Raw genomic sequence first — 27,024 nt, 5'->3', positions numbered from 1 at the left:
GCCTGGGAGCTCCCCCTCCTCACCCCGAGAATACCAGAGATTCTTTACGATCAACACTGCAAAAATGCGACGCCCTCATTTCACAACTCTTGGGAAGCCTCTCACTCTGGCTGCAGGCTGGAGTCCAAGAATTTCATGGACAACAAAGTGTCCCCTCCGCATCCTTACAATCAATCTTGATGGAGGCACCCTGGCCAGGCGGGAACCACACCCACGCTTCACTCACCCAGGTCCTCCTGCTCTACTTCACCCAAGAGTTTAGGGTGGTCTCCATGCTTCTCTGCACACCCAGCACACTATACACTGCTGACGTTCTTGGCTCTACCTCCCACCACATCATGTCCCCCGAGACCAAGAACTAGGTCTCGGATACTGGCAAGGACACTCTGTATCCCTACACTCAGTAGTTTCTCGTCCCAACAAAGTGCTGGGAAATATGGGATGGGTGCGTGGGTGGGTGGGTGGATGGGTGAGTAGGTGGATGGGTTGATGGGTGGGTGGGTGGATGGGTGGATGGATGGATGGATGGGTGGGTGGATGGGAGGGAGAGTGGGTGGATGGGTGGGTAGATGGGTGGGTGGAGTGGATGGATAGATGGGTGGGTGGAGTGGATGGATGGATGGGTGGGTGGGTGAGTGGGTGGATGGGTTGATGGGTGGATGGATGGGTGGATGGGTGGGTGGGTGGATGGATGGGTGGATGGGTGGGTGAGTGGGTGGGTGGATGGGTGGGTGGGTGGGTGGGTGGATGGATGGATGGATGGGTGAGTGAGTGGATGGGTGGGAGGATGGGTTGATGGGTGGGTGGGTAAAAGGCTGCATAGATGGGTGGATGAGGTGGACAGGTGGGTGAGTGGATGGATGAGTAGGTAGGAGGGAGGGAGGAGAGAGCTATGTTGGCTGGTTGGATAAATGGATGATGGTGCCAATAACTAGGACAACAAACAGATTAATAGAACAGAACACATCTGACATTATTAAAATTCGACCTAAAACCCTGAACCCATCCTGTCCTTCCCACCAGTCAGGCTCCTTCCATCCTCAACCTCCCCTTCCCTGCTTCACGGTCAGTGTGCCAGTGGCCAAACCCCATGCTCAGCCTCACCGACTCTGGACACCTAGACCTTTCCCCATCAATCACTACTGGAAACAAACTCTTATGCATGCCTCAGCAGCAGTTCAGACGTCACCTCCTCTGAGAAGCCTTCTTAATGCCATGGCCTCAAATAATGCTTCCTCCCAAAGCTCCCTGACCGTCCTCCTCACACAACCAGCCTGCCTCTTACCTGTTTCCCAGCATCATATGTTGCGGGTCTGACTCTCTCCAGTGCTGACAAGGGACTGGCTCTCAAGTGTGTCTGGTTCTCTACCTCCCAGCACTGCCCAAGGCAGACGCTTGCCCCCCACCCCACCCCCGCAACACTGGGAAGATAAACGGATGAATGACTTAACACCACCAATGAGTAGAAACGAGATGCTTTATCACTACGGCTCCAAGCTCCAGACTATGTGGACAGAACCTAAATAAAGTTGTTTCCTTCCTGATTGGACTCCTGTCTTCCCTTTGCCGTGGGCCTCTATAATCTGAGAATTTTCACCTATTAATTATTCTTTTGCTCAAGGGTACCTGCTGTTTGTCAGCTTCACGCTGAGAAAATCCAAAACAGTATGCCACTGAATTGAATTTTTAATTAAGATTAGGCTGCTTCTTTCCCGAGGAGGAAAGTGCTCGAAATCAAACACTATTCAGTCTGTGTTTTCTACATGTGAAAACATTCTCTCCTTCTGACACGTCAACGATTTGCAAAGAATTAACTCACCCCTTGCAAGGATCAAATCACTCGATCCCCCACACGGGGCAGGGGGGGAAGGTGTTTTATTTGAACTGAATGGTCACCTCAGACACCTTCTTATGTGTGCACACCATGAGCTTTATTTTAATTTGAAACACTGGCAGAAACTAACAGCCAGCTGTGAGGAGGAAATAAAACAAGGGATGAAAATGCTCTTTAAGCTGCAAAGCTGTGCTGGGATCTGTGAACAGCTCCTGGATACAAACCAGAGAAGAATGGAATCGAGTCAGCCTGGGTCTCCAGGCTCGGGAAGAAGCAAGGTAACACGGGTAAAGGTGCCCTGAAACTTACAGAATCGTGTGTTCTGGTGGCAACACGTGACCACCGAGGGCCTGGGCATCCTCGGGGCAGAACTGTCAACTGTCAGGCCGCACAGGCGTCTTTCTAAATTGATCTCTCTACTGCCCACACTCCACTGCTTACCTACTAAACACGGAGTTGGCTGAAAAGAAAATTGAGGCTTTTGGTTAAAAATCCCAGTTGGGAATTCAACGTTAACACACGAACGGGATGTGACCAGTTGTGGACTGAGGCCCTCCTCTCTGAGGCCGGCAATCTCAGGAGTCCTTTCCTTTCTGCTTGGAGGTGAGCGGTCAGTGCATGCTGCCTGCAGACGTCCACAGGGGCCCGAGTGTGGATCCGCGGCAGGGAGGCCGGCAGCAGCTGGCCACTCATCATCTCCCCACTACCGACCCCACCTCAGGAAGCAGACAGCCTGGTGCTGCCCATCCGGAAAAGAAAGCCAACAATAGGGCGTTCCCTGGCAGTTGGGTGGTTAGGACTTGGTACTCTCACTGCCGAGGGCCCAGGTTCAATCCCTGGTCAGGGAACTAGGGTCCCGCAAGCCAGGCAATGGGGCCAGAAAGAAAGCAAGCGAACACTGACATTTTTCTGTTTGACAGATTCCAGAAGATTTATGCTCAAACACAATCTAAAGAGCCCACTTGAGGCTTGCTATCATGTCGCGGACCTGCTGCATTTCTGAAACGGAGTCGGGGATCTGAGGGGCACTGACATCAGGGGCCACCTGTCCTGGGGGCCGCGCCCAGCAGGACGGAATCGCGGCCCTGTGGACACACGCAGAGGTTGCCCCTGGACAGAGGAGCATTTCTGCAGACGCTGGGAACGCCTCGGCACAGAAGGGGTCTCCCGGGGAGGCCGGGCTGCCTGCTGCTCCTCCCCCATAAGGAGGGCGCCAGCGGGGGCCCTGGCCCGCCCCACACAGCCAGTGGGGAGGGGGGCAGGGCCTTCCCCAGAAGAACTCCAGAATCCTTTGCATTTACTTGTCCATGAGATGCAGTCCACCCCTCCTGTGAATTCCAGCCAACTTTACGAGAGAGTTCTGTTTCAGGATCGTAAATCCACCTGTTAACACGGCCACCCCACCCCTCCAGGCATTGATTCCAGAACACTGCATGCTTCGGAAACACCAGCAGAGAACAGGTCTGGGTGGGAGGCACCCTCAGTTATCATGGGCTGGTGTGGGGCTCTGGCAGAACCATTAACACCTTCAGCTCCCCAAACTGGGTCTAAACTAGAGGGTCTGATCCTCAGATGACACTTCAATCCTCAGCTCCTCACCTGCACGGGCCACACTTCAAAAGCTCCACAGCCACATGGAGCCCATGGCTTCCACCTCGGGCAGCAAAGAAAGAGAACCTTTCCACGCTGCAGACAGTTCTGCCCGCGGTGCTGATGCAGACAAACGCCGGGTTCAAATCCGGCTCCACCTTGTACTAAAGTGAAAGTTGCTCAGTCGTATCCGACTCTTTGCAACCCCATGGACTGTACAGTCCATGGAATTCCAGGCCACAATACTGGAGTGGGTACCCTTTCCCTTCTCCAGGAGATCTTCCCAACCCAGGGATCAAACCCAGGTCTCCCGCATTGCAGGCACATTCTTTACCGGCTGAACCACCAGGGAAGCCCACCTCATACGAACTGGAGCTCTTTGGGCACCTTCTTTATTCAACTTTTTTATGTTTATTTCTTTTGCTGCACCGGATCTCAGCGGTGGCGCACAGGCTTATTTCATTTCCTTCGTGGAATGTGGGGTCTTAGTTCCTGGACCAGGGATGAACCTGTGTCCCCTGCACCGCAGGGCAGATTCTTAACGACAGGGCCACCAGGGCAGTCCCCTTGGGCACATCTTAACATCCGAGGCTCAGTCGTCCGCACTGCGAGGGGGGGACAACTCCAGACCCACTCAGGACTAAAGGCGGAGGCTCCTCCAGGCAGGTGCTCCGCACCCCACACAGAGAGAGCACCTTCCTCATCTCAGTGCTATTCCTCCTGTTTCACTCTGCCGGCAGAACCTCACCCACTTTGGCTGGCTCAGGAGGGCCGATCTGGAACTAAGAAGCCTTCCTGGAAATCTCTGAGTAGCATCTCTGGCTGCTGGCCCGAGACTGCTGACAGCATTTCCTGACCGGGGCCCATGGGATCAGCCCTCTGCTGGGGACGTGTCTCAAGAGCGCACGGGACGGAGCGGCACTGTCCCGGGGCTGGGCTGAACCCGCACCTCTGGAGCGCCCTGGGACGGCGGGCCCCGTGGTCTCCCCCAAGGAAGGCGTCACTGAGGAAGGTCAGACCTAGAAGGAACTCACCTGCCGTCACCACGGTCAGAGTCCGCCACATGAGACGTTTCACACACAAACACACATACACACACACACACAAAAACATATATACACACATATACACACACACCCTCCAAATGCCACTGATCGCACAGCAACGTGATCATTTAATAGTTCTATCGGTCCTTGTTTCCACCTTAAGGTGAGGGGTGCCAAGTGCAGAGGGGCTCAGAGGTATGACTGCAACAAACTCAAGTTACTTTTTACTTCAGTCAATGTCTAAGCTTTAAATCTCCAGGAGATAGTGGAGGACAGAGGAGCCTGGTGGGCTACAGTCCACAGGGTCGTCAAGAGTCGGATACAACTCAGTGACTGAATAGCAAACAAAGCTTTGAGTAGCCTCGCTGAATTATTAAAGTTCATAATGAGAACAAAGCTTTTAATTTTTCACTGCTCCTTCGTTAACAGTACATAATCACACTTTCTTAATAATGAATTACAATTATGACTTAATAGTTAGCCACAGAGACTTCCCATGACATCCTGCAAAGGACTAGTAAAGGTGTGGGTGGGTGGGTGTGTGAGAGACAAACCGACGAGTGTCTCTCACTCACTCACACACACACGGGTGTGAGACAGAACGGCAGGGGGACACGCAGCCCTGCACTCAGGCCGTCTGCCTGGCCACCCATCATGACCGTCACAGGCTCCCCTGGGCTCCAGCCCCACCCTCAGCCTCACCTGCCCCCCCCAACTCCCCAGGACACACTGGACACACCTCTGGGCCCCCGGGGAGGAGACGGCCCCCGACATGAAGACGAGGGGTGCTCACAGGCCGCACTGTGCCTCTTCCTGGGCCCATTCCAAGCCCCCCTCCTGCAGGTTGAGAAACAACCACGCTCAAGGCCAGAGCAACCACTCACCACTTTGAGCTCCGGGACGGATCGACTCAACGTCCATTCCTGGCTGTTCACGAAGGCATCTGTAAAACAGGAGGGTGAACGCGAGTGAGACACGTGACTTAAGGGAGGGCAGGGTCAGCACGCCCCCACCGTGCCAGTCTTCAAACCAGAAGGACACAGCAGACGGTCCAGCCCGGCCTGGGATCTCGTCCCCTGAGCTGCTGAGATCTGCCTGCCGCACACAGTCGTTCTGACACCAGTTCGTGTCCTGTGTGCTAAACCTCGTCACACGCTCCGACCCAAGACCACCAAGTCCTGCCCCAGCCCTTTATGAGCCACGCTTCCCTGGGCGTTCAGACCCTTCTGACCCTAAGGGTGGGCCACTTGGAGGACGATGGAGGCTCTGGCTGCTCTGAAACTGACCCTGATGCCAGGCAACTTTGAGCCTCTGGGTTTCCCCTAAACTAGTAGTAACTTGCTTAAAATTCCACCAACAGAGTTACAGTAGCTGATGGCTGGATTTTGAAAATTCAAGTGTTTACAGCATGTTATGGTTTAGAAGACCTCGGTGCTGGACTTCTGATCCTCAAAGACACAACAGACACTGAGGATCCAGTCAGGACACTTCGGGATGACACGTGATGTGTTGGAAAGACCGGGGGTGCCCAGCCACTGCGGGGCCCTCTGCAGGGCCCAGCCCGCCCAGTCAGCACTCTGGGGGCGGCCTCCCCTGACCGTCTCTGCCTCTCACCCCCAAGTGTATGGGTGGAGGTGACCGCCCCACAGGGAGGACCCCAACGACCTGATTCCCCGTGTCCCCCACCTGCCATTTCCCTTCATGGCACCCCACCCCACCACCCACTCTGTGTACTTAGGGATGGACAGACAGAGCTGTTAACAAACACGGCAGCTGCCCCAGAGACCCCCGAGCGGAGGGCCTGCCTCCAAAGGGCCTTCGGTTTCCGTGCCTTTTCCGAAAACCCCCCAACTCCTTCATGCTACACGATGACCAAGAAGTCAAATCACAAATGGCCTAGAAGTCAAGTAATGCCCGATGCCCAACTTTCTAACCCAATGGATGCAGGAACGGAAGCAGCTCCACTGGGGGCATTGCAGAGAAGGACCAGAAAACACCTGGAAAAGACAGACAGGGACACGAAAACACAGACGCCGCCGGCCCCGCGAAGACGGAGGCTGAGGTCTGCCGGCTCAGAGGCCTTCCTCACGTCAGAGGAGGACTACAGGGAGGAGGAAGGCCGGGCTGGGGGATCAGGATGCGATGGGAGGCGCCAGGCAGCTGGAAAGGGCCTCCGAGGCGCAGCTGAGAGCTGGTGGGGACTGGTGTCCAACAGCAGAGACACTGGACTTCGGGGACTCGAATACCCGGCCAACTGGCAGAGTAAGCGGGCCCATCGGAAAGGAGCTCAGAAGGAAAGATGCTCACTCAGGAAAGGGAAGGGCAAGGGCCACTGCTCCCCCCACGGAAGTGAGCCAGCTGGGGGCCACGTGTCGGGGGGCACACATTAATTGGGTACCTGCACACCCACTCTTTGGCCGGCGGGCACCACCCTAACGTGTCCCAGACAAGCTGTCCCTGCAGACGAGTTAACCGTGGGTGCTCTAGTACAGGGCCTGCCTGAGCCCTCGTGTGCACTCAGCAAACAGTAACCAACGCCACACCTTCCCAGCAGCGAACAGGGTGATCAGAAAGGTCACAAACACTCACTCTCTGTCATCAGCTGATCTCTCAGGAAAACGGGAATGTGGATTGTAGGATTGGGGGTGGGGTGATTTCAACAGTCCAGGGAAGCAGATGCCAGCTGTTCCATCAACATGAAATACCTGTGCCAAGAATGTCTCCCAAAGCCGGGCTGTTGCCGTGCTTGTAAACAACCCAGGGCTGGTTACACGCACGTGGATACATTCCTATGTGCTCACTCAGTCATGTCCGACTCTCTGCGACCCCATGGACTATAACTGGCCAGGCTCCCCTGTCCATGGGATTCTCCAGGCAAGAACACTGGAGTGGGCTGCCATTTCCTTCTCTGGGATACATTCCTGTAAGGAAGGCTAAGTCACCAACAAAAGCCTCAGTGTACCAAAGTGCAACCATCCCAAAGCCACAGTGATGTGTGTGCGTGTGTGTGTGTAACACACACAACTCTGTCCATGCGGAGAACACTTCTGGAAGCATAAGTACTTCATAGTTGCTGATCTAGGGTTAAGGAACCAGCTTGGGGACAAGGTAATGAGACCTTCTTGTCACTGCCACCTTTCAGTACCCCTCAAATTTTATACCATCTGGCATATAAAAAAAATTCAATAACACAGCTTTTAATACTCTTAATAGGAAAACAAAGAGGGTAAAGTGGGAATTAAAATGAGCTTCATTCACTAATGCTCAGCTGATTTTTAAGCACATGTCACCAAAAGATTATGTTTATCACAACAAATATTACGTATTCATAATAACTGAAGCAGGGCTCCATTAAATAAAGATGTGTAATTATATAAACACTGGAACAACGTGTGTGGTGCCTTCTTGCTTGCAAATAAATTTTCCCTCCAGCGGAATACATTTGCTTGTGAAAACTAGATTAATAAAATTAATGTTTAATTTAACTGACCAGAAACAACACATCTTCCATTTTAAAAGATGCACTTTAAAAATGTTGGTCGCCTCCATCATTGCCCGATCAGGACAGAAAGTCGTCTCCAAAGAGGTTAAATGAAAAATCACAAAAGACGCAGCAAAAGCGTCGGAGACTTCTACATGATCCTCCTCTACGGATTGGGGCCTTTCTGAGGGCTGCACTCGCTGAGCAGGGATGACAGAGTTGACAGCACGTCACGGGGTGAGCAGGGTGGGACCTGCTGCCCTGTTTAATGTCATGATCTGGAAAAGAATTTCTGGACAGAAGGCAGAATGAGAGGAGAATAAAGTTTATTAGAGTGGGAGACGCTGTTAGAACAGTGGGCCAGCTCAAGGGAGAACCCACATTGAACAGGGCTCCTCAGTCCACTTTTATACCCAGGATATAAGGAGTGGGATGGGGGTCTTGCGGGTCATTTGCTGATTGGATGAGGCACATATCCTGGGTGGGGGGAAGAGTAAGGCACATACCTTCTCCCTGGTGGCTCAGCTGGTAAAGAATCCGCCTGCAGTGCGGGAGACCTGGGTTTGATCCCTGGTTTGGGAAGATCCTCTGGAGAAGGGAAAGGCTAACCCACTCCAGTATTCTGGCCTGGAGAATCCCATGGACGGTATAGTCCACGGGGTCGCAGAGAGTCGGATATGACTGAGCGACTTTCACTATGGGGTAGGAGGGGAGATGGGTTATGCTGCTCAGGAGGACCATGAATAGTTATGACACGGGGGAGGGAAGGACAATAAGGGTCTGGTTTTTCCCTTCCTGCATCCCAAGGCCCTCCTTGGTCTTATCTGCTCTTCAGGCCCTGGGTCACCACGTTTAAGTTCCATGGTGCATCAACCCTCGAAGGATAAACACACATGCTCCTGGGGCACATGCCCTGGAGGCCTGTGTGTGTGCCTGGGAACGCCTGTGCACATGTGTGCGTGTTCTCAGCAGTTAGAACCCCAAGTCACAGAAGATGTGCCATTTCAGAAGGGGCCATTCTGAGCTTCACTCGACTGCCCCACTTAGAGTAGAACAGTATTAAGAAGACGCATTCCCGCACGCTGATGGAAGCGCAGCTGACGTTGTCATTCAGTCACTCGGTCACGTCTCTTTGTGACCTCAAGGACCATAACCCGCCAGGCTTCTCTGTCCATGGGGTTTCCCAGGCAAGGATACTGGAGTGGGTTGCCATTTCCCTCTCCAGGCGATCTCCCGAACCCAAGGATCAAACCCATGTCTCCTGTGCCAGCAGGCAGATTCTTTACCACTGAGCCACTTTGACAGCCCCTGGACTGGAATTTAGAATACAACACGGCTGGTGGCCACTGACTGACTGCATTTAACCTGTGACACTGAGGCCTCTGGATGACGTCACGGCGGGGCTGGCAAGTGCCCAGGCTGCAGAGGACCCTCGGCAACTGCCCAGCAGGGTTTAGGAAAGGAAGGTGGTTCGTCATTTCTTATCATTAACATGGCTGCACTTCAGACTCCATGTTATCTTTTCAATTTAAATCATTAACAGTGAAAAGAAACACTCAAAGAACACCCAGATTAGGGAACTTAAAGTAACAGGAAACTTTTATCAGGAATGAAAAACCCGAACTATTAGCTTCTTCAGAACAGAAATCCGGAGGCAGTCAGAGAAAGAAAGCGGCCTCCCTGCAGGCGCTGGTCAAAGCGACTCACGGAACAAGAGGTGGTTACATGAAGGGGAGGGAAATCAACATGACTCAACACGGGGTGGGGGAAGCTGTATGAATATTAAGCAGAAATGCTCAGCCCAGTTCTTCTAACATGCATGTGTGCTCAGTAGCTCAGTCGTGTCTGACTCTTTGCAACCCCATGGAGCCCGCCAGGCTCCTCAGTCCATGGGGTGATCTAGGCAAGAATACTGGAGTGGGTTGCCATTTCCTGCTCCAAAGGAATCTTCCTGAGCCAGGAACCAAACCAGCGTGTCCTGCGGCTCCTGCGTTGGCAGGTGGGTTCTTTACCACTGAGCAAGGACCAAAATATCTGAAGTTAAAGGAAAAGACACCAGCTCCCCGCTGTAACCCTGGTATGCCCACAGGTCACACGCACAGCATGTTATTATTTTAGGACTTGAGAAAGGCAATCCCTACACAGCTAAACACAGACAGCAGTAGAATTCCTGACCAGCTTAACTCTGTATTAAGACAAAGCCCAGTGAAGGTCAGATTGTGGAAGTGCACTGTGCCCACAACACACACCGCTGTGACGCTGAGCAATCAGGAAGCCGCCAGATCCGCACTTTCCAAGGAAAAGGTGCTTGGCGTTCGGATGGGCAGTGCCGAACCCCAAGAAACATGAAATTCACACTATCTGGGTCGCCCGTTTACAGTAGCACCAGCAGTTTCTTTGTTGTTGTTTTACATTCAGCTTTCATTCATTTTAAGTCTTTTAAAATAGACAACAGTGAGCCCTAAAGGTGAAATACAGATCTCGGGAGACTGTGGCGTGTCAGTGTGGGTTCTGCTCTGGTAGAGAGGTACTGTTCTGGGGAGTGATGCTGATGATGGGAAGCGGGGGGGCGGGGGGGGATGCGGAAAGATAAGGGAAGCTCTGTTCTTCCCTCTCGGTTTTGTTGTAAACCTAAAACTACTCGGAAAAAATAAAGTTTTAAAAGACGTTTTTACAAAGTACACATATACATGTATACACACACACACAAAGTAAGGGGGTGCCAAGTCTGGACCCGGAAGACGGCTGCGGCAGACATACGGACAACACCACACTGTATTCACTCCTGTTTTGGTCCTGACACTGCTGACCACGTGGGTCGCTGAGGAACAGGCGTTCACACACACAGCGCCTAAGAGAAGGACACTGCTGCGAGCCAGCTCCCGGCGCCGCCTGGCCCGGGGGAGCCCCGAGGGCATCGGGCGGGGCTCCTGCCGATTCCAGCCAGCCTCCACCCACAGCAGGCGCCTTAACAAAAGGCTCGTGTGCTGCACATCTGGACCACTGGGCACCTGACCACCACGGTGAGGTCGGCTGCCCTTGGCACCCCGAGACTCTGCACTTACTTCTGAGGGAGGTGGGCCTTGAGGCCTTCTTAGGAAATCTGAATGCCAGATGCAGGAGGAACATCCTCATTATACAAACACCTGAGGAAACCCTTTTCCTCCGGGCTGGGTTCCTCCTCCTCCAAGCTGGCCTCTGTCCTCCTCCCTCGGCTGCTGTTTTCCCACACTCACAGGCACCTGCATCAATGTGGCTTCGTCCCCTGCGGAACAGGGTCCACCTGGCCATGCCTGCTGACCTCTGGGGCGAGGGCAAGCAGACAGCCTTCCACGGAGGGGCTCAGACAACCTGCAGCTGGAAGTAAAAGCCGCCACCGTCCACCTGGCAGAGGAAGGACTTGGGCCCTGCGGGGGGCCCCCCACTGCACCCTGTCCCTGAAACAGCCTGAGCCCCCTCCAGAGGACACACACAGATCAACCTCGAGGGGTTCAGGAAGGCATCTTAAGCGTGCACCCCCCAGACACCCCAAAGTCCCCTCCCTGTTCTTCTGAGGGAGACACAGCCACAAAGGACTCAGGCTTATTTCATAGAAAAGCCTCTCTCCTCGGCAGAAAAGTGGCTTTTCTGGGCCACTGGCGGAAAGCAAAGACGGAGGGGGCTTTCCTTCCGGAAGCTCCCCTTCAGGGCCACCTCCAGCCCCATCCTGGCTCCTCCTTCGGAAGGGACAAGCCTCTGGACCCCACGGAAGGCTGCCGATACCTACAGAGGGGAGGACAGACCCAAAAGCAGCAGGGGCAGGGAGCAGAAACAGACACAAATCAGACCCAGCAACAAAGCGGCTCAGCTGCTCGTTTTCGCTCCTAGGAGAGCTGTGCTGTTTCCCTCGCCTGGGACTTAAAATTCATCCTGACTCCAAACTCCTTTCAATCCCTGCTTGCTAATAGCACTTAAGTGAGGGACTCGGCCCTGGTCTGTTTTCAAGATTATTCACATGCAGAACAGCGCGTTTAACCAGGAAATGTAAGGCTCTCATTATACCACACACACACAATAGGCACCCAAGCCATAGAGGTTCCCCACTTTATCCCCTTGGACCAAGGAGAGCACAGCGGGTGTGGGTGGGCGGGGCAAGGACAGATTCCCAGTTCACAACTTGCTGCCCATGAGGGATCTTGACCTCATCACCTAATTCCTAAGTGCTAGGAACACAGGTGAGAAATCGTCCAGCAGATAATAGCCTCCTACCGGGCAGAAAGCCCGCCCGCCCCCTCTTCCCCTTGGTACTACTAGACTATTTCGTATTACTACAGCATCAACGCTTCCATTCTCTTTACTTGACTTGGTGGGTCAAAAGTCTTAAAACCAGCTGGATATTGCAAAGTCGCTAAAAAAAAAAAAAAAAAAAAAAACTTCCTGTCCAGCAATTTCTTCCAAAATCTTGGGAGTTTATTCAATTGCAGGGGATGAAGACGGCTGCAGACTGTATTAATCTCTGGGTTCCACCAATAACCAGGAACCCTGAGTTAAGTATCTGCCAGGGAGATTACCCCTTCATTACATCCATTTCCGCTGAGCCTGGACCAAGTGTTACACTCTGACATTCAGACGAGAAGCATCAAAGCTGTGGCTGGACTTCCTTCTTGCGCATTTCATGCTAAAAATGAGCACCATACATAACAACCGCCTGGCATAATACACACCTCGGGGAAAATGATTAATTAGGAGGGACAACCTTAGTAGCCTATCTGGTAGGGGGACTAAAACCATAATAAAAACTTCTTCAGTCATGTCCAACTCTTTGTGTGCCCATGGACTGCAGCACACCAGGCTTCCGTGTCCTTTATTATCTCCTGGAGTTTGCTCAAACTCATGTCCATCCAACCATCTCATCCTCTCCTTTCCCTATAATCCCATTTGGATCCGGTGATCCAGAGGTTCTAGACAAATCTTCTGAAATTATGTTCAGGGGTTAAAAAAAAAACAACAACTCTGAAACCACAGATGACTTTTAAAAAAACAACCTACTATCATCTCCAGGATTGAGATGTTTGGCTGAAACGTTAAATTTCCAAGAATTTTTTTTTAACTCTTTTTAGCAACAGAAAAGTGAGGGAGCATTTATTTTTAGCTTAAAGCATTCAAAATCCCAAAATATAAAGGGAAACAAGAACGGGGAAGAGAAAGCACAGCTCCAGAGAACCGGAGCGCTGGCAGGCACCAGGGCTCTACTCAGCCTCCTTTCTGAGCTCAGAGAGGAAATGCGCATCCCTAATAAAATAAGAAATCCATTTCGGCTGCAGCAGGAAAGAGCCACACAGCAGGCTGGCTAATACATTAATACGCTGATGACTCTCCAATGGAGGATTTAACAGAAGCTCACTGGCAACAGTTTTCCAAGGGATGATTTGACTTCTTATTTGAAAATCCTTGAATCTCTATAATAAATGGAATAGACCATAAATCTCTGGGATACCAGATTCGTTCTGGGATTCCCTGGAAGTTCAAGTTGCTTTCCCAGGGCCTCAAAGACCCTCGAAGTGTTAGGGGAAACACGCTGCCTGAAACTGCCCACCCTGGCCAGACACGGCAGTGACCATTTAGGTGAGTTATTTTACAAGCAGGAGGTCCTGGTGAGGCACGAAAAACTAACAAGTCACCACCAACCGGAAGAACTGGAGGAAGTCAAAAGGAGACACCGCGTGGCCCACGACCTCCCAGAATGCTTCTTGCTGACATCCACCTTGACTGAGCAACAGGTGCAGCCCCAGGAAGGACTCTGAGTAAGAAACATTGGCCAAACACAACTGGGAAACTGATCCCATCGCCATAAAACCTGAGACCGTGAGCCACGTGGCACAGCAGGTCTCCCGGGTCCCCTCACGCTCCTCTCTCTGCCTGGTGCCCCTTCTCTAGAGAGTCTCTTGCTTTGTCAGCAAGTGTGTCTCCTTGGACAATTCAATTCCAAGTGTTAGACAAGAGCCCCTCTTCCTGCGACAGAAGCAGACAATGTCCTACCCCCACTCCAAAGGCCCTTCTCAGTGCAGGGTGACCCAGGCCAGGCCACCCAGACACCTCCAATCCCACCAGTGGACACGACTGAGGGTCTGCAGTCCCAAAGCATCGTCTCTCCCCTGAGCCCTGATGTGGCTCAGAATCCTTCTCCACACGACCAGCCTTGGATAGGACCTTTTCTCTTCTCCGTAAGGAGCCCCCAAGGCAAATGCTGCCTGCCCAGATGAGCTCCAGGGGAGTGTGCAGGCTTCTAACTTCCCAGAGGACGGCTGATTCCCTTCCCTACCATAAAGGCTAAGTGTCGAACGGATGCTTTCGAACTGTGGTGTTGGAGAAGACTCTTGGGAGTCCCTTGGACTGCAAAGAGATCCAACCAGTCCATCCTAAAGAAAATCAGTACTTTATATTCATTGGAAGGACTGATGCTGAAGCTCCAACACTTTGGCCACCTGATGTGAAAAACTGACTCATTGGAAAAGACCCTGATGGTGGGAAAGACTGAAGGCAGGAGGAGAAGGGGACGACAGAGGATGAGATGGTGGATGGCATCACCAACTCGATGGACATGAGTTTGAGCAAGCTCCAGGAGATGGTGATGGACAGGGAGGCCTGGTGTGCTGCAATGGGGTCTCAAAGAGTCAGACACAACTGAGCAACTGAACTGAACCCTTAAGGTCGCAAACGCAATGTGGCTGCAGCTGTTCACTCTTCAGAGGCTTATTTCATGGCTCCAGGAGTGGATTTTGGCCACTAAATGCCCCAGGGATTTTCAGAAAGAAGAGTCACCAAGTGTGTGGAGGTCCCATTTCACCAGCATTGAAGAGGGTCACAAAACTTTGGAAAGCAGGAGAGTACATTCAACTTTAAACATATCTTAGGGTCACAAGCTACAATGTTATGAAAGGTCAGCTCCCATTCTTCCTGTTAAGCCAACCGCTGCCGCCTGAAACCTTCCTATTTTATATCTCAGTTTTGCACACCAAGGCGATCTCCAACCAAAGACACTGCTGGCGTCTGCAGGGGGCCTCCCGGGACCCCAATCGCCTGGCTCAGCCCCCCTGATGTTCCCAGGCCTTGGCAGTGACACCAGACCCTCCCCCCACCAAGGGAAGGAAAGATGCTGAGGCGGGGAGGCACACGTCTGAGTCTGGGGTCTCAGACACCTCACCTAGGCCAACCTTTTCCATCTCTCCGTCCCAAACGAGCCTGGGCTGCAGGGTCTATCAGATGCCCACAGCGGTTCAGGCCGCCAACACCTCTTGCCTGGCCCACAAGCCAGCCCTGGGCTCAGGCCGCCTTCAGGCTCCTCTCTGTCTCCGGAGCACTGCCAACGGAAGCTGGATAAAGACACACCCAGGGTCTTAGCACAGAGGAGATGGTCAACCTGAACTGCATGGGGGCTTACAGCTGAGCCTGGGGTAACCGCTTCTGGAAGTGGGAAGAGTAACAAGAATTTTCAAACGATGGTTGGTGTGATGAGTAACTGAGAACCCGTAACATGGGCTGCCGCACCAGGGTCCTGAGCCCGGGGCCCTAGGAACACAGAGCCTGGTCCCACCACTGAGACACCAGCTTAAGGCCAAGGACACACAGCCCCCCGCCACCGGCTCCTGGCACTTCTAAGCAGCTGTTGGCTGTTCTCCTTATTAAAGTCTGAGTCGACATATATATTAAAAAGTAACTTCTACTGTGCAGCTCAGATGCTGCTGGTGGGTAACCTTCACTTTCTTTGTGAAAGTTAAGACGGAGCTGAAACAAGAAAATTTTCCTGGTTAAAATAAACCCTGGGAAAAAAGAGACACCTTGAGTGTGTGCTAAGTCGCCCAGTCTTGTCCGACTCTTTGGGACCCTATGAACCGTAGCCTGCCAGGCGCCTCTGTCCATGGGATTCTCCAGGCAAGAATACTGGAGTGGGTTGCCATTTCCTCCTCCGGGGGTTCTTCCCAGAGATGGCCTAGATGTTTACAATTCATAAACTGCATTTCAGTCTGTCCGGTGCTGGATATAGTTGAGTCTGACAGTTTTAAATTCATAAAGAATTGTAAATAGTAATACTTTTTAATTCATGGTGCAATTAATGTTTATAATAAGGGGTGGCTTGCTAACAGATCCAATCCAGTCCAGAAGATGACTACAGAATGAGCAAGCAGAAACAACTCTTTTCCTGCGTGCATACTCAGTTGTGTCCAACTCTTTGCCACCCCATGGACTGCAGCCCACCAGGCTTCTTTGTCCATGGGATTCTTCAGGCAAGAATACTGGAGTGGGTTGCCATTTTCTTCTCCAGGGGATATTCCCGAGTCAGGGATTGAACCTGAGTTTCCTGCAACTTCTGTGTTTGCAGGCAAATTCTTTACCAATGAGCCACCAGGGAGCCCATGAATTCTGTCCCTCCAGAAAACTGTAAGGTCAGCAGAGGCATGGAGGCCATGTGGCTGGTGGGATCCAGGACCACACACCCCCAACAGCAGGGGCAAAAGGCACAGAGCCCGCCGTGTTTCTGTTGCCGTGGCCTGCCCATCACCAGCAGAGAGTCAGCTCCCACCTGGGCCTGCAGGGGACACGGGTGAGCGGGAGTGGATGTGGTCAACCCCTTCTGAGCTGCTCCAGGAGGCTAAGCGTCTGAAACAGTAGACAGTAACCAGCACTGCCCCAGGTGAAGGTGGGAATTCCTGCTTCCAGAAAGCAACTCATTTTGCCTCTTGGGGCCCCATCCCTTACCCTGGAAGACAAGAAGCCTGTACCTGGTCCCTTCAACCTCTCGTCCTAGAATCTTCCGTTCAAGGAACTCCCTTCCTTGCAGACCCTCAGTGCCCTGGTGCATGGGGCAGGCCAAGCCTCTCCCAACTTAATGGGTTTGCGCTGGCCAAAAGGGAGGTTTCACAGACCTGGGTTCCTTGTGATGGGTTCAAATGGCTTTCGGCTACCATACCCCTAACTTAACATAGATAAAAAGCAAATTAAAACAAAGAGTTGGGATAGTTCTCTTTACAGGGTGGGAACGGGGCTCTCCTCGAGTTAGACTGCATGACTTTCTCCCACAAGTATGCCTGCCGCCCTTGCTCAGGAAATGGGTAGTGATTTCAGGCTGCCCCTAACAATTCCGGGGGCTGCTTTATAAGATTGAAACAAATACTGCCCATGAGGCTGTAATGTCCAGCAAATCCAATCATGTTCTTGCAGAAGGTCTGTTGAGTCAGCTGACAGCCACGGATCCGGGGCTCCTCCCTGCAGGCTTGGCTAGGGGCCTCCTGTCCAATAGACGAGGACGCAAGCTGCCGAGTGCAGAGATGAAGGCCTGCTCTGTCATCACACCTGGGTGTCCACCGAGCACTCCAGGGCCTGCGTGACCTCTGGGCCCCTCTGTCACTGCCTTCCAGGGTCAGTACTGGTCATGTGCAATGGATGAAAAATTGGAAGATAAAACAAGTGTGCCAAGTCCCTCCCCACTGGTCAGGGCCACGCCCATCCCCACTCTGCTGGTCCTGGGCCCCACGCGTGCACCGTCTTGGGCCTCCTCTCCTCTGTTCTGAGAACAGGAGGCCAGCCAATGGTTACAGAGAGGAATAAAATCCTGAAGCTCACGAGAGAGGGCTGGCAAGGGTCACAACATCATGGGTACCCCCCAGCATCTCCACAAGACTCCACCTCAGTCCCCTTCAAGGAGCATCCTGGGAAGACAGCCTCACCCTGCTCTGCTCCTCTGCTCCCAGGCTGGGTGCCCAGCGGTCCTGCACACACGTGTGCACCTGTAGGATGTGCCACCCACTTTCTATCTCTTGCCCCGGCAAGGTTCCCCCCTACTGCACCTGCCCCTGTTTACACAGCACGGATGTGGCTGTGACCTCATGGAGGCCTGGGTGCCGACTGCATCCCCACAAAACGCGACCTGTGTGCGGAAAAGCCCCAGGACAGCTGACGTGCAACACACTGAAACCAGGTCAAGGGATGGGTGCCCTCAGCCCGCGCCTGGGCACCCGGTCATGGGTGAGGGAGCTGATAAACCACAGCTCAGAAACCACGGCAAGGAAGGTGGGCCGCAACGACGGCCACTGCGGTGAGGCCAGCTGGGCGATGTCTCTGAGGAGGAAGAGGCAGGGGGACGCTTCTACTGATTTGGGTCCTGTTTTCCTTCTTTACCCTGGGCGAGGGGTTTCTTTTTGCAGTAAGGAAATGTAAAAGAGAGGCTTCCCTCGTAACAGAGTGGTTCCTGGTTACGCCTCTAAGAACCAGAGGAGTGCAAGAGGACTCACCCACGTGGTCACCACGGCAGCAAAGGAGCAAGGCTCTGAAGGTCGGCCTCAGTGTCTGAGCACTGAACCAGCGAGGAAACATGGGAGACGGTCCCCATTGTTTCTGGCCTTCTTAGTCCTCAGATTATGACTGTCAGAGATCCTTTCAGATGGTTGTGAGGTGACAGGGTCCATTGAGGGAGTAAAAGAACAGATGTGAAATTTTGTATGTTCCCTGATGGCTCAGCCAGTACAGAATCTGCCTGGGATGCAGGAGACCTGTGTTTGATCCCTGGGTCAGGAGGATCCCCTGGAGAAGGAAATGGCAACCCATTCCAGATTTCTTGCCTGGAGAATCCCTTGGATGGAGGAGCCTGGCGGGCTACAGTCCATGGGGTCACAAAGAGTCTGACACGACTGAGCGACAGCAGCAACGTGCATGTTAGGTCCCCAGCTCTGGGGGACTGCCCATCACCCCTACCCATCACCAGCGCCCCACCGATCACGTGTGTTAGGTCCCCAGCTCTGGGGGACTGCCCATCACCCCCACCCATCACCAGCGCCCCACTGATCACGTGTGTTAGGTCCCCAGCTCTGGGGGACTGCCCATCACCCCTGCCCATCACCCCTACCCATCACCAGCGCCCCACCGATCACAGCTCAAAGCCTCCGCAGAAACCAGGCTGCACCGGGAGGCTCCATGTCAACGTCTCGCCAATTAAATTGGGAGGAGGAAATCTGAGTCCCCACCCGTCCTGGCGCCGACTTACTCCTGGCAACTTGTCCTCTAGGTCTGAGCTGTGTTTGCTTTCTAATGACGCACAGCCGCTCCGGAGGGAAGGAGTCCCGTGTGGATACAAACAAGCCAGGTGTGCAACTGGACGGCTCCCGGAAGGGCTGGAGGAGCTGCCGAGCAAGGCAGACAGGAGCAGATGCCCCGGGGACCCAGGAGATGTGCAGGAGGGTGCTCCCCGATCCTTTTTATTCCTTTTCCTTTTCGTCACTAAACTGACACCCAGGCGGACGCCCTCTCAAACCAGACGTGATTTCTGTCACTTTCTATAAAACATCGATTCTTCTGTAAAACCATCAGGCATCGAAACTGCATCGCTTTGCAAATGGAAAAGCCATGACCGCCCACCTGCTAGGGAGCTGCTCAAAGGACCTGCTTCTAACCTCACAGAACACAGACTGTTTCTGGCAGAGAGGGGACTTTCTGCGTGCGAGGAAAAGCTAATTTAAGATCAGCTCTCAGGGAACTCCTCTATTTAATCTCTGTGTCCTCCTACACGATGCCAAACACAACTCGGATGCCCTTTTCACGAGCGTTTCCAACTGCACCCTCACACGACCGTAGAGGGCAATCTGGCCCTCCCTCCAGCCCTGGGGTCGGGGTGTGCGGTGTGTTGGTGGCGGACCACATGCTGATCCCGATGCGATGGCCAGAGAGAGTGACGAGTGACCTAACTCAAGGACTCGACCCTGGCACAGCTGACCATGGACGGGTAACAGGCTTAGAAAAGCCTGGCCCCTCTGCCTAACCTGGACAACTCCAAGAGCTGCCCCGGCTCCGACATCCCCATTCTCCCCACCTCCTTGGGTGCCTGAACCCTGTGTGGTGCCCGCTCGGGAGCCTGCGGCCGCCATCCTCCCAATGTGCAGCCAAGCGCTCGCAGCCCCAAGGGCCGGGCTGCCTGCCTTCCAGAGGCTGCAGGTGAGGAGCTGACCTCCCCCGAGGGCTGGAGAGCACAGCACAGCCCCACCAGGAAGGCCCTGACACCACCAGGCCAGAACTGGGGAGCGTTTTCTGACACCCCACATTGAGTCACAGGTAACCATGTCCCTATGCCCACAGCACCCTGCCAGTCCTTGACCCAGCCGCCCAAGCTAGTTCATTTAACTCAGGAGCCCACAGGACACCAAGGAGCATGCAGGACCAACTCCAAACCGGCCCCACCATCTAGAAGCAGCCTTCTAGAGCAGAAGATCAATGAGCACACAGGTTTGTAAGCCCAGCCCGTGACGCTGTCAGGGCAGGAGCTGTGGGGACCAGGGGAACGAAGTGGGAGAGGCTGCCCCGGGGGAGACAGTCAGCAAGGGGCCCAGATGTGCTGGCATTTAAGCCTGGGACCTGAGGGCTTCCTAGGTGGTAAAGAATCTTCCCAGTGGCAAAGGATCTACCGGCCAATGCAGAAGACACAAGAGACGCGAGTTTGATCCCTGGGTCTGGAAGACTCCCCTGGAGTAGTAAATGGTAACCCACTGCAGTATTCTTGCCTGGAGAATCCCATGGGCAGAGAGGCCTGGTGGGCTACAGTCCTGAGAGAGAGAGAGAGAGAGACTCTCCCAGGACCTCTGAGGGACCAGACTGGGGAAGGGCAGGCCAGGTGTCTGGCTGGAGGTGCCAGGTGGAAGATGGGTGCACGGCCCTAAGAAGGGGAAGGGGCCAGAGGCCAAGGTGTGGTCAGGGACGCACCTAGGTGGAGATGCCCACACGTACCAGGCACGAAGGAGCCATCCCTGGGGGGTGCCTGCCAGGAAGCCCCCTCGGGTTTGGGCTGTACACACATAAAACATCCCCGACGAAAGCCTCTTCAGTGGACATGCGAGGTCAAACTCACGATGAACTTTTGGTGTCTGAGCTTACTCTGTGTAGTTACATCCTCTGGAGATACCGTCACGATTTTTGGCAACTTGCTCTACCTTAAGTGAAGTGAAGTCGCTCAGTCGTGTCTGACTCTTTGCGACCCCATGGGCTGTAGCCTACCAGGCTCCTCTGTCCGTGGGATTTTCCAGGCAAGAGTACTGGAGTGGGTTGCCATTTCCTTCTCCAGGGGATCTTCCCGACCCAGGGATTGAATCCGGGTCTCCCGCATTGTGGGCACGCTCTACTTTGCAACTAGCTAATTAGCTACTAACGGTTACGATGGCGCTCACCCCTTGGAAAGTTTTCACAACACAACTGCCTATTTCTAGGAAATTTAATCCTGCATCCCTGCCCTGCCTCCCAGGGACCCAGAAGGCATCAGCCACATTCCCATGCTTGGCCAGGGCTGCAGCCCCTGGAGGCAGGGCCCACATGATGGGGGCCACACTGAGGTCAGAGAAGGAAGGAAGGGAGAGGCAGGTCCCCAGAGCATGAAGCCCTCCCACACCGTCTCTCCATCCCTGGGGTTCCTGCTGATGTGAACCCATGACAACAGGTAGACTTCACTGAGGGTTCTCCCGGAGTTTGCTTTGCAGTGCTTGCTGACACGTGACCTTCCTGTGGTCACTTCCACAAGGGACAATGGTAACCTGATCATCGTACACCCAGTGTTGTCCTGTGGGGAGGGGGAGCGGAGGAGAAGGAGGTGAACCGAAGCCAGTCACAGATGCACAAGCCCCACCTGGATGCTGCTACATCTCCGATGCTTAACCTGAGGCCATAAGCAGACTTTGAAGCTGTGCTAAATTTGCTTATAGCAATGGACATGTGTAAAACTTCCCACCCCTGGGAGGACATCACCGGCGAGCACAGGCTTTAAAAAGGCCCACCTCAAAAAAATAAATAAATAAATAAAAAGGCCCACGTCTCCCCTCCCCCTTGACGCATGCCAGCCAACTGCAGACACTGGCCTGGCTCACAGGACAGGAGGCACCCAGCACCTAGCACCCAGCTCCTCAGAAAGAGACTCTAGAGGGAAGAGAATCAGACTCTTGCCGTCAACAGCCCCCACACCAGGGCTGTGGTGCTCTCACTGGAGAGCTCTGAGACCCCAGCTTCCAACACAATCACAGAACACCCGGCGGTGGGCGGCTTCCAGGAAGGCTCCCGGCATATTTAAAATAGCCACGAACCCCTGCCAAACCCCAGGCCCAGACTCCCAAGTGTTTACACGGCTGGATTTAGAACTCTGAAAATAAAACCATTGATTTGGACTTCTCAAAACCAATACTCACACTGGACTGGACAGGGCAAAAAAAACCATGAGCAGAGGAAAAAAAACACAATGACCTCACCCAAAGATACAGCGGGAGCAACGTACCCACCCTGAGCTGGCTCGGGTGCAGCATGTGAGGAGGCCTTGTCTCTTTCCAAGGAGCCCCAGCATCTGGCTGCCCCCAAGCACAACTCCCAGGTCAACAGGGTCACATCAGTCTCAGGTCTGCCTGCAAAGACTGCAAGTGTTCACCCTGCCCATCCAGGGACTAAGAATAAACTGCGTCCTGGGACTTCCCTGGCCACCCAGTGGTGACAGCTCTGAGCTTCCGCTGCAGGGAACGCAAGTTTGATCCCTGGTCGGGGAACAGGGATCCCGCAAGCCGCGTCGTGCAGCCAAAAAAATTAAAAATAAAAAAACAAGGATAAACCGTATCCCTTCCTGGTTATCATTTTTTTCTTTTAAACTAAAATGTGCTGAAAAGTTTCAAATGCAAAGCATCGAATGTTCGATTGGAGCTCTGAAATTAAATGTAACCTACAGAGCCAGGCCTGCAGGTGGGGCGGAGGGCGGTAGGAGGGAGGGGTGTGGTGCCTGTGGCCACCACAGTCTTAGAAGCCCACCTGGGCTAGACCTTTAAAAAGAATGTTCAGTTCAGTTGCTCAATCATGTCCGACTCTTTGCGACCCCATGGACTGCAGCACGCCAGGCTTCCCTGTCCTTCACCATCTCCCGGAGTTTGCCCAAGTTCATGACAGTTGAGTCCTTGATACCATCCAACCATCTCATCCTCTGTTGTCCCCTCTCCTCCCGCCTTCAGTCTTTCCCAGCATCAGGGTCTTTTCCAACGAGTCAGTTCTTCGCATCTGGTGGCCAAAGTATTGGAGTTTCAGCTTCAGCATCAGTCCTTTCAATGAATATTCAGGACTGATTTCCTTTAGGATGGACTGGTTGGATCTCCTTGCAGTCCAAGGGACTCTCAAGTCTTCTCCAACATCACAGTTCAAAAGCATCAATTCTTTGGTGCTCAGCTTTCTTTATAGTCCAACTCTCACATCTATACATAACTACTGGGAAAACCATTGCTTTGACTAGACTTTTTTAACTTAAAAAGAAGGTGTTTTCACCTTTAAAAGGGGTGGGGTGGGGCAGGGGTTAAAGTCCCTGTAGCTCTAACTTTGCAGGGTTCTTTGTTTCAGAAATCTGTACTTAAGCCCTCTGAGCAGTAAAAGTGAAGCCAGTGCACCCATGCACCCCATGCATTTATCACTGTCTCACTTTCATTATTAAAAAGCAGAGACATCCTTTTGCCAACCAAAGTCCATATAGTCAAAGCTACGGTTTTTCCAGTAGTCATTTACAGATGCGAGAGCTGGACCATAAAGGCAGAGCACCAAAGAATTGATGCTTTCAAACCGTGTTGCTGGAGAAGACTCTTGAGAGTCCCTTGGATGGCAAGGAAATCAAACTAGTCAATCCTAAAGGAAATCAACACTGAATATTCACTGGAAGGACTGTTGCTGAAGCTCCAATACTTTGGCCACCTGATTTGAAGAACTGACTCATTGGAAAAGACCCTGATGCTGGGAAAGATTGAAGGCAGGAGGAGAAGGGGACAACAGAGGATGAGATGGTTGGAAGGCATCATCGTCTCAATTGAGCAGACTCTGTGAGATGGTGATGGACAGGGAAGCCTGGTGCACTGCAGTCCATGGGATCACAAAGAATCAGACACGACTTAGCGACTGAACAACACTTTTATCAAACACATGTAGCTGTTAGATAAATTTACTATCAGATAAATTCAGTGCAGGGAAAAAATAGTAAATAGAAGAAATATTTTTAAAACCACTGCCAACACCACAAAACATCCCCAAGTGTTTAATACAGCCTGGAAAGCAAACCAGCCAGCCCGAGTGCAGCAGCAGCCTAGGGTTCAAAACCCAGCTCACTGCCCACCTGCTCGGACGGCATGGGCCTCAGCCCTGCCAGCCAAGACTCCACAGGTGTGAACACACCATACACAGCACACACACTCGCACGCCAATCTACCACCATCCTGGCTCCAAAAGCCAGAAACCACAGGGGAATCCAGGGAAACCACCTTGATCTTTTTATGATGGGTTTTGGTTCGGGAAGATGCCCTAGAGAAGGAATGGCAACCCACTCCAGTATTCTCGCCTGAAGAATCCCATGGACAGAGGAGCCTGGCGGGCTACAGTCCATGGGGTCACGAAGAGTTGGACATGACTAAGCAACTAACACTTTCAACTCTGAGATGCAGGAGGCAAGGTAGGGAACATCCCTGTTAAGGGACTGACAGCTTGAGGCCCCTGAGAAATTACATCTTTGAAATAAATGACAATAGAAAGGGAGTGGGGCAGTAGAACAAAAACCTGAGACCACGGGGATCTGCCCCGGCCAGAGACCACTGCCCCATGCCATCCCTTCCCCGAGGCTCACACACCCGCACGAGCTCTGCCTGACCCTCTCGGTGTGGCCCCCAAGTGCACGGTTCCCGGGGCTGCTCGGAGACACTGCCGTCGCTAAACCCTGCCTGTTCATGACGACGCCCAATACTGTGTCAGGGTCTAAGAGCCTAAGCAGACGAGAGCCTCTGGCCCCGCCACCCGAGGGGCTGCCCAGTGACAGGGAGGACAAAGCAGCCCAAGTCTTCCCAGCACCAAGCCCCCGGACCACCTCCGTGCAGCAGGGAAGGTCATCGGAGCAGCAGCTAAGCTGGAGCCTGGGTGCCCCTGACTGATGGGGGCTCAGGCACCCTTCCCAATCTCCCGGTCCATTGCCACAGACAGCTCCACAGACCTCTCTCCACTGATAACCCATCGGTCCTATTGATCTGCAGTTGCAGGAATCAATGACTCAACAAAAGCAGAGGCTCCGACAGCCCAGCCTGGAAAACATCATGCAGGTGTGCGGCTGGTAATTGCCTTATTGTGACACAGCAAAAACAGTTTAAAAATAAGCATAATCGGCCTGGTCCTCAAATAACAGAGTCTAGTGGCAGGAGCTCCCTGGGCAGGCAGGGGACGGGGGATGGCCCCGTGGTTCCCTCGTGGTCCCGAGTGCCCGACAGCTCTGTCCCTTCACTGCACAATGCTGGGCTCTGCTGGACAGCCCCGCCCCTTGAAATAGACCACAGTTTCTATTTCAGCTGCGTCGACCCCAGTCCGGGCCGTAACAGGCACAGGCCATTGGGCACAAGCAGGACAAAATTCCGTTTCACCGGAAACGACACAACAGACCCTCAAAGGGCCCGGGGTGTGAGTGGTGGGAGCTGATCTTTCTTCTGAAGGCGCTCTGCACCTGCAGGGCACACTGAGGACCCCGGGAGAGGCAGGAAGTTCCAGAAGTGTGTCATGGGGCAGAGGGGCTGGTGGCATGAATGGCAACTGAGCTGTGGGGCCCTCCCTGACCCCGAGACCTGGGGAATGAAGGGACACGGCTGGGACAGGCAAAACGCGCCCCCCACACCCAGGACCCCCCAAAGGCATGCTGAGACCTAACACCTCACTCACGGACACCTCGACTGGCCACAGGCCCTGAAGACGGGGCACAGTCCAGACCTGACTGTCCCAGGGCAGAGACCAGAGGAGAAATCCAGGGAACAGCCTTGTACGACAGAGCCTAAACTCCTGGGGATAGGCACTTCCCCTCAAGACAGATGCTTGGCGCTGAAATCCTGCCCTCCCTCAAGTCCGCTCAGATAAACTTCTGGCTGTGTCCTGTGAAGCAACAGGGCGTTCCTGTTTATTTTGGAAATGGAAGAATCGAAAAGCTGACAGGTCATCTAAACAAACAAGCCGCTTTCAAAGGCGGGTCACTGTACAAGAGCTTTTACCTGCAAGTTTTATCAAGTTGCAAGGGACACGCACCAGGAACATCCAAGTCTGGAAATTCACCTGAAATGGACTGTCAGCCGGTATCTAAGGCGAAGGACCCTTCTAGGATTTACCGGGCATTATAAGCACAAATCATATTATCACCCCAAAGGCAGACCTGCCACAAATAAAAGTCGGGCTTCAGAGGCAGCTGGAGGTAATTTCTGGACATAAAAGATATCGGCTAACATCTGCCACCCAGGAAGCCTAGGCGGAAAGCATGACTTGGCCTGACGGAGCCTGAGGGCTTAATCTCCTTCCCAGAGATCGATAACACTCTAAAGACTCGGAAGAAAAGGAAAATGCCACAAAAATCTCCCGCAGTGTGGAGAACTCATGCCTCGGGAATGCAGATCTGTTCAATACCAACTACGTGGGCTTCCCAGGTACCACAGTGGTAACAATTCTGTCTGCCAATGCAGGAGACATGAGAGACATGGGTTCCATCCCTGGGTCGGAAAGATCCCCTGGAGGAGGAAGTGGCAACCCATTCCAGCATTCTTGCCCGGAGAATTTCATGGACAGAGGAGCCTGGCGGGCTACAATCCATGGGGTCACAGAGAGTCAGACAAGGCTGAGTGGCAGAGAACACACACACACACCTGGATTCTTCAGCTGAGAATGGTGCGCACTTTCAGGGCTGGGCTCCGACACTCTCAGAGCCAGGGTCCACCCTTCCTGGCTTCCCTGGACAGAGGCTGCTACAGCCCCCACCCAGCTGACCGTTAACCTGGAGGTCTGAGAAGCAACCCCATATGTAATAATGTCATGAGATTCATCAGGATGGAGTGGATGGGGAATTAGGGAAGGAGGTTAAGCAAAAAGCTTTCCCCTGAACCAGAACTCGGAAGTGGCCTTTGAATCTGCCGGTCGATGGCTGATGTCCAAACCTCCCCCAGGGGTTGCAGGTAGGCAAGTACCCTTTGCAGGGGGAAGGAAGGGAGCTTCAAGGCTCAGCACACGTAACTCTCAATCCCAGCTTCCTGGCCTACTGAGTAAGGTAC

The 27,024-nt window shown here is 53.2% G+C and overlaps 1 protein-coding gene across 5 annotated transcripts in view; it reads right to left on the bottom strand.

Moving 5' to 3' along the window:
* The window catches only part of AGAP1 (ArfGAP with GTPase domain, ankyrin repeat and PH domain 1), a 572,049-nt gene that overhangs the window by 375,110 nt on the left and 169,915 nt on the right, over nt 1-27,024 (bottom strand). For all 5 annotated transcript variants that reach the window (XM_070368540.1, XM_070368539.1, XM_070368537.1 and 2 more), the window contains exon 2: nt 5,355-5,413. In XM_070368540.1, coding sequence (XP_070224641.1) covers nt 5,355-5,413 — 59 coding nt within the window. The remainder of the gene's footprint in view (nt 1-5,354; nt 5,414-27,024) is intronic.

This window comes from Bos mutus, chromosome 3 (genome assembly GCF_027580195.1).
Source record: "Bos mutus isolate GX-2022 chromosome 3, NWIPB_WYAK_1.1, whole genome shotgun sequence".
Lineage (NCBI taxonomy): Eukaryota > Metazoa > Chordata > Mammalia > Artiodactyla > Bovidae > Bos > Bos mutus.
Note: the sequence above shows the minus strand (reverse complement) of the source record. Positions and strands in the feature narration are given on the sequence as shown.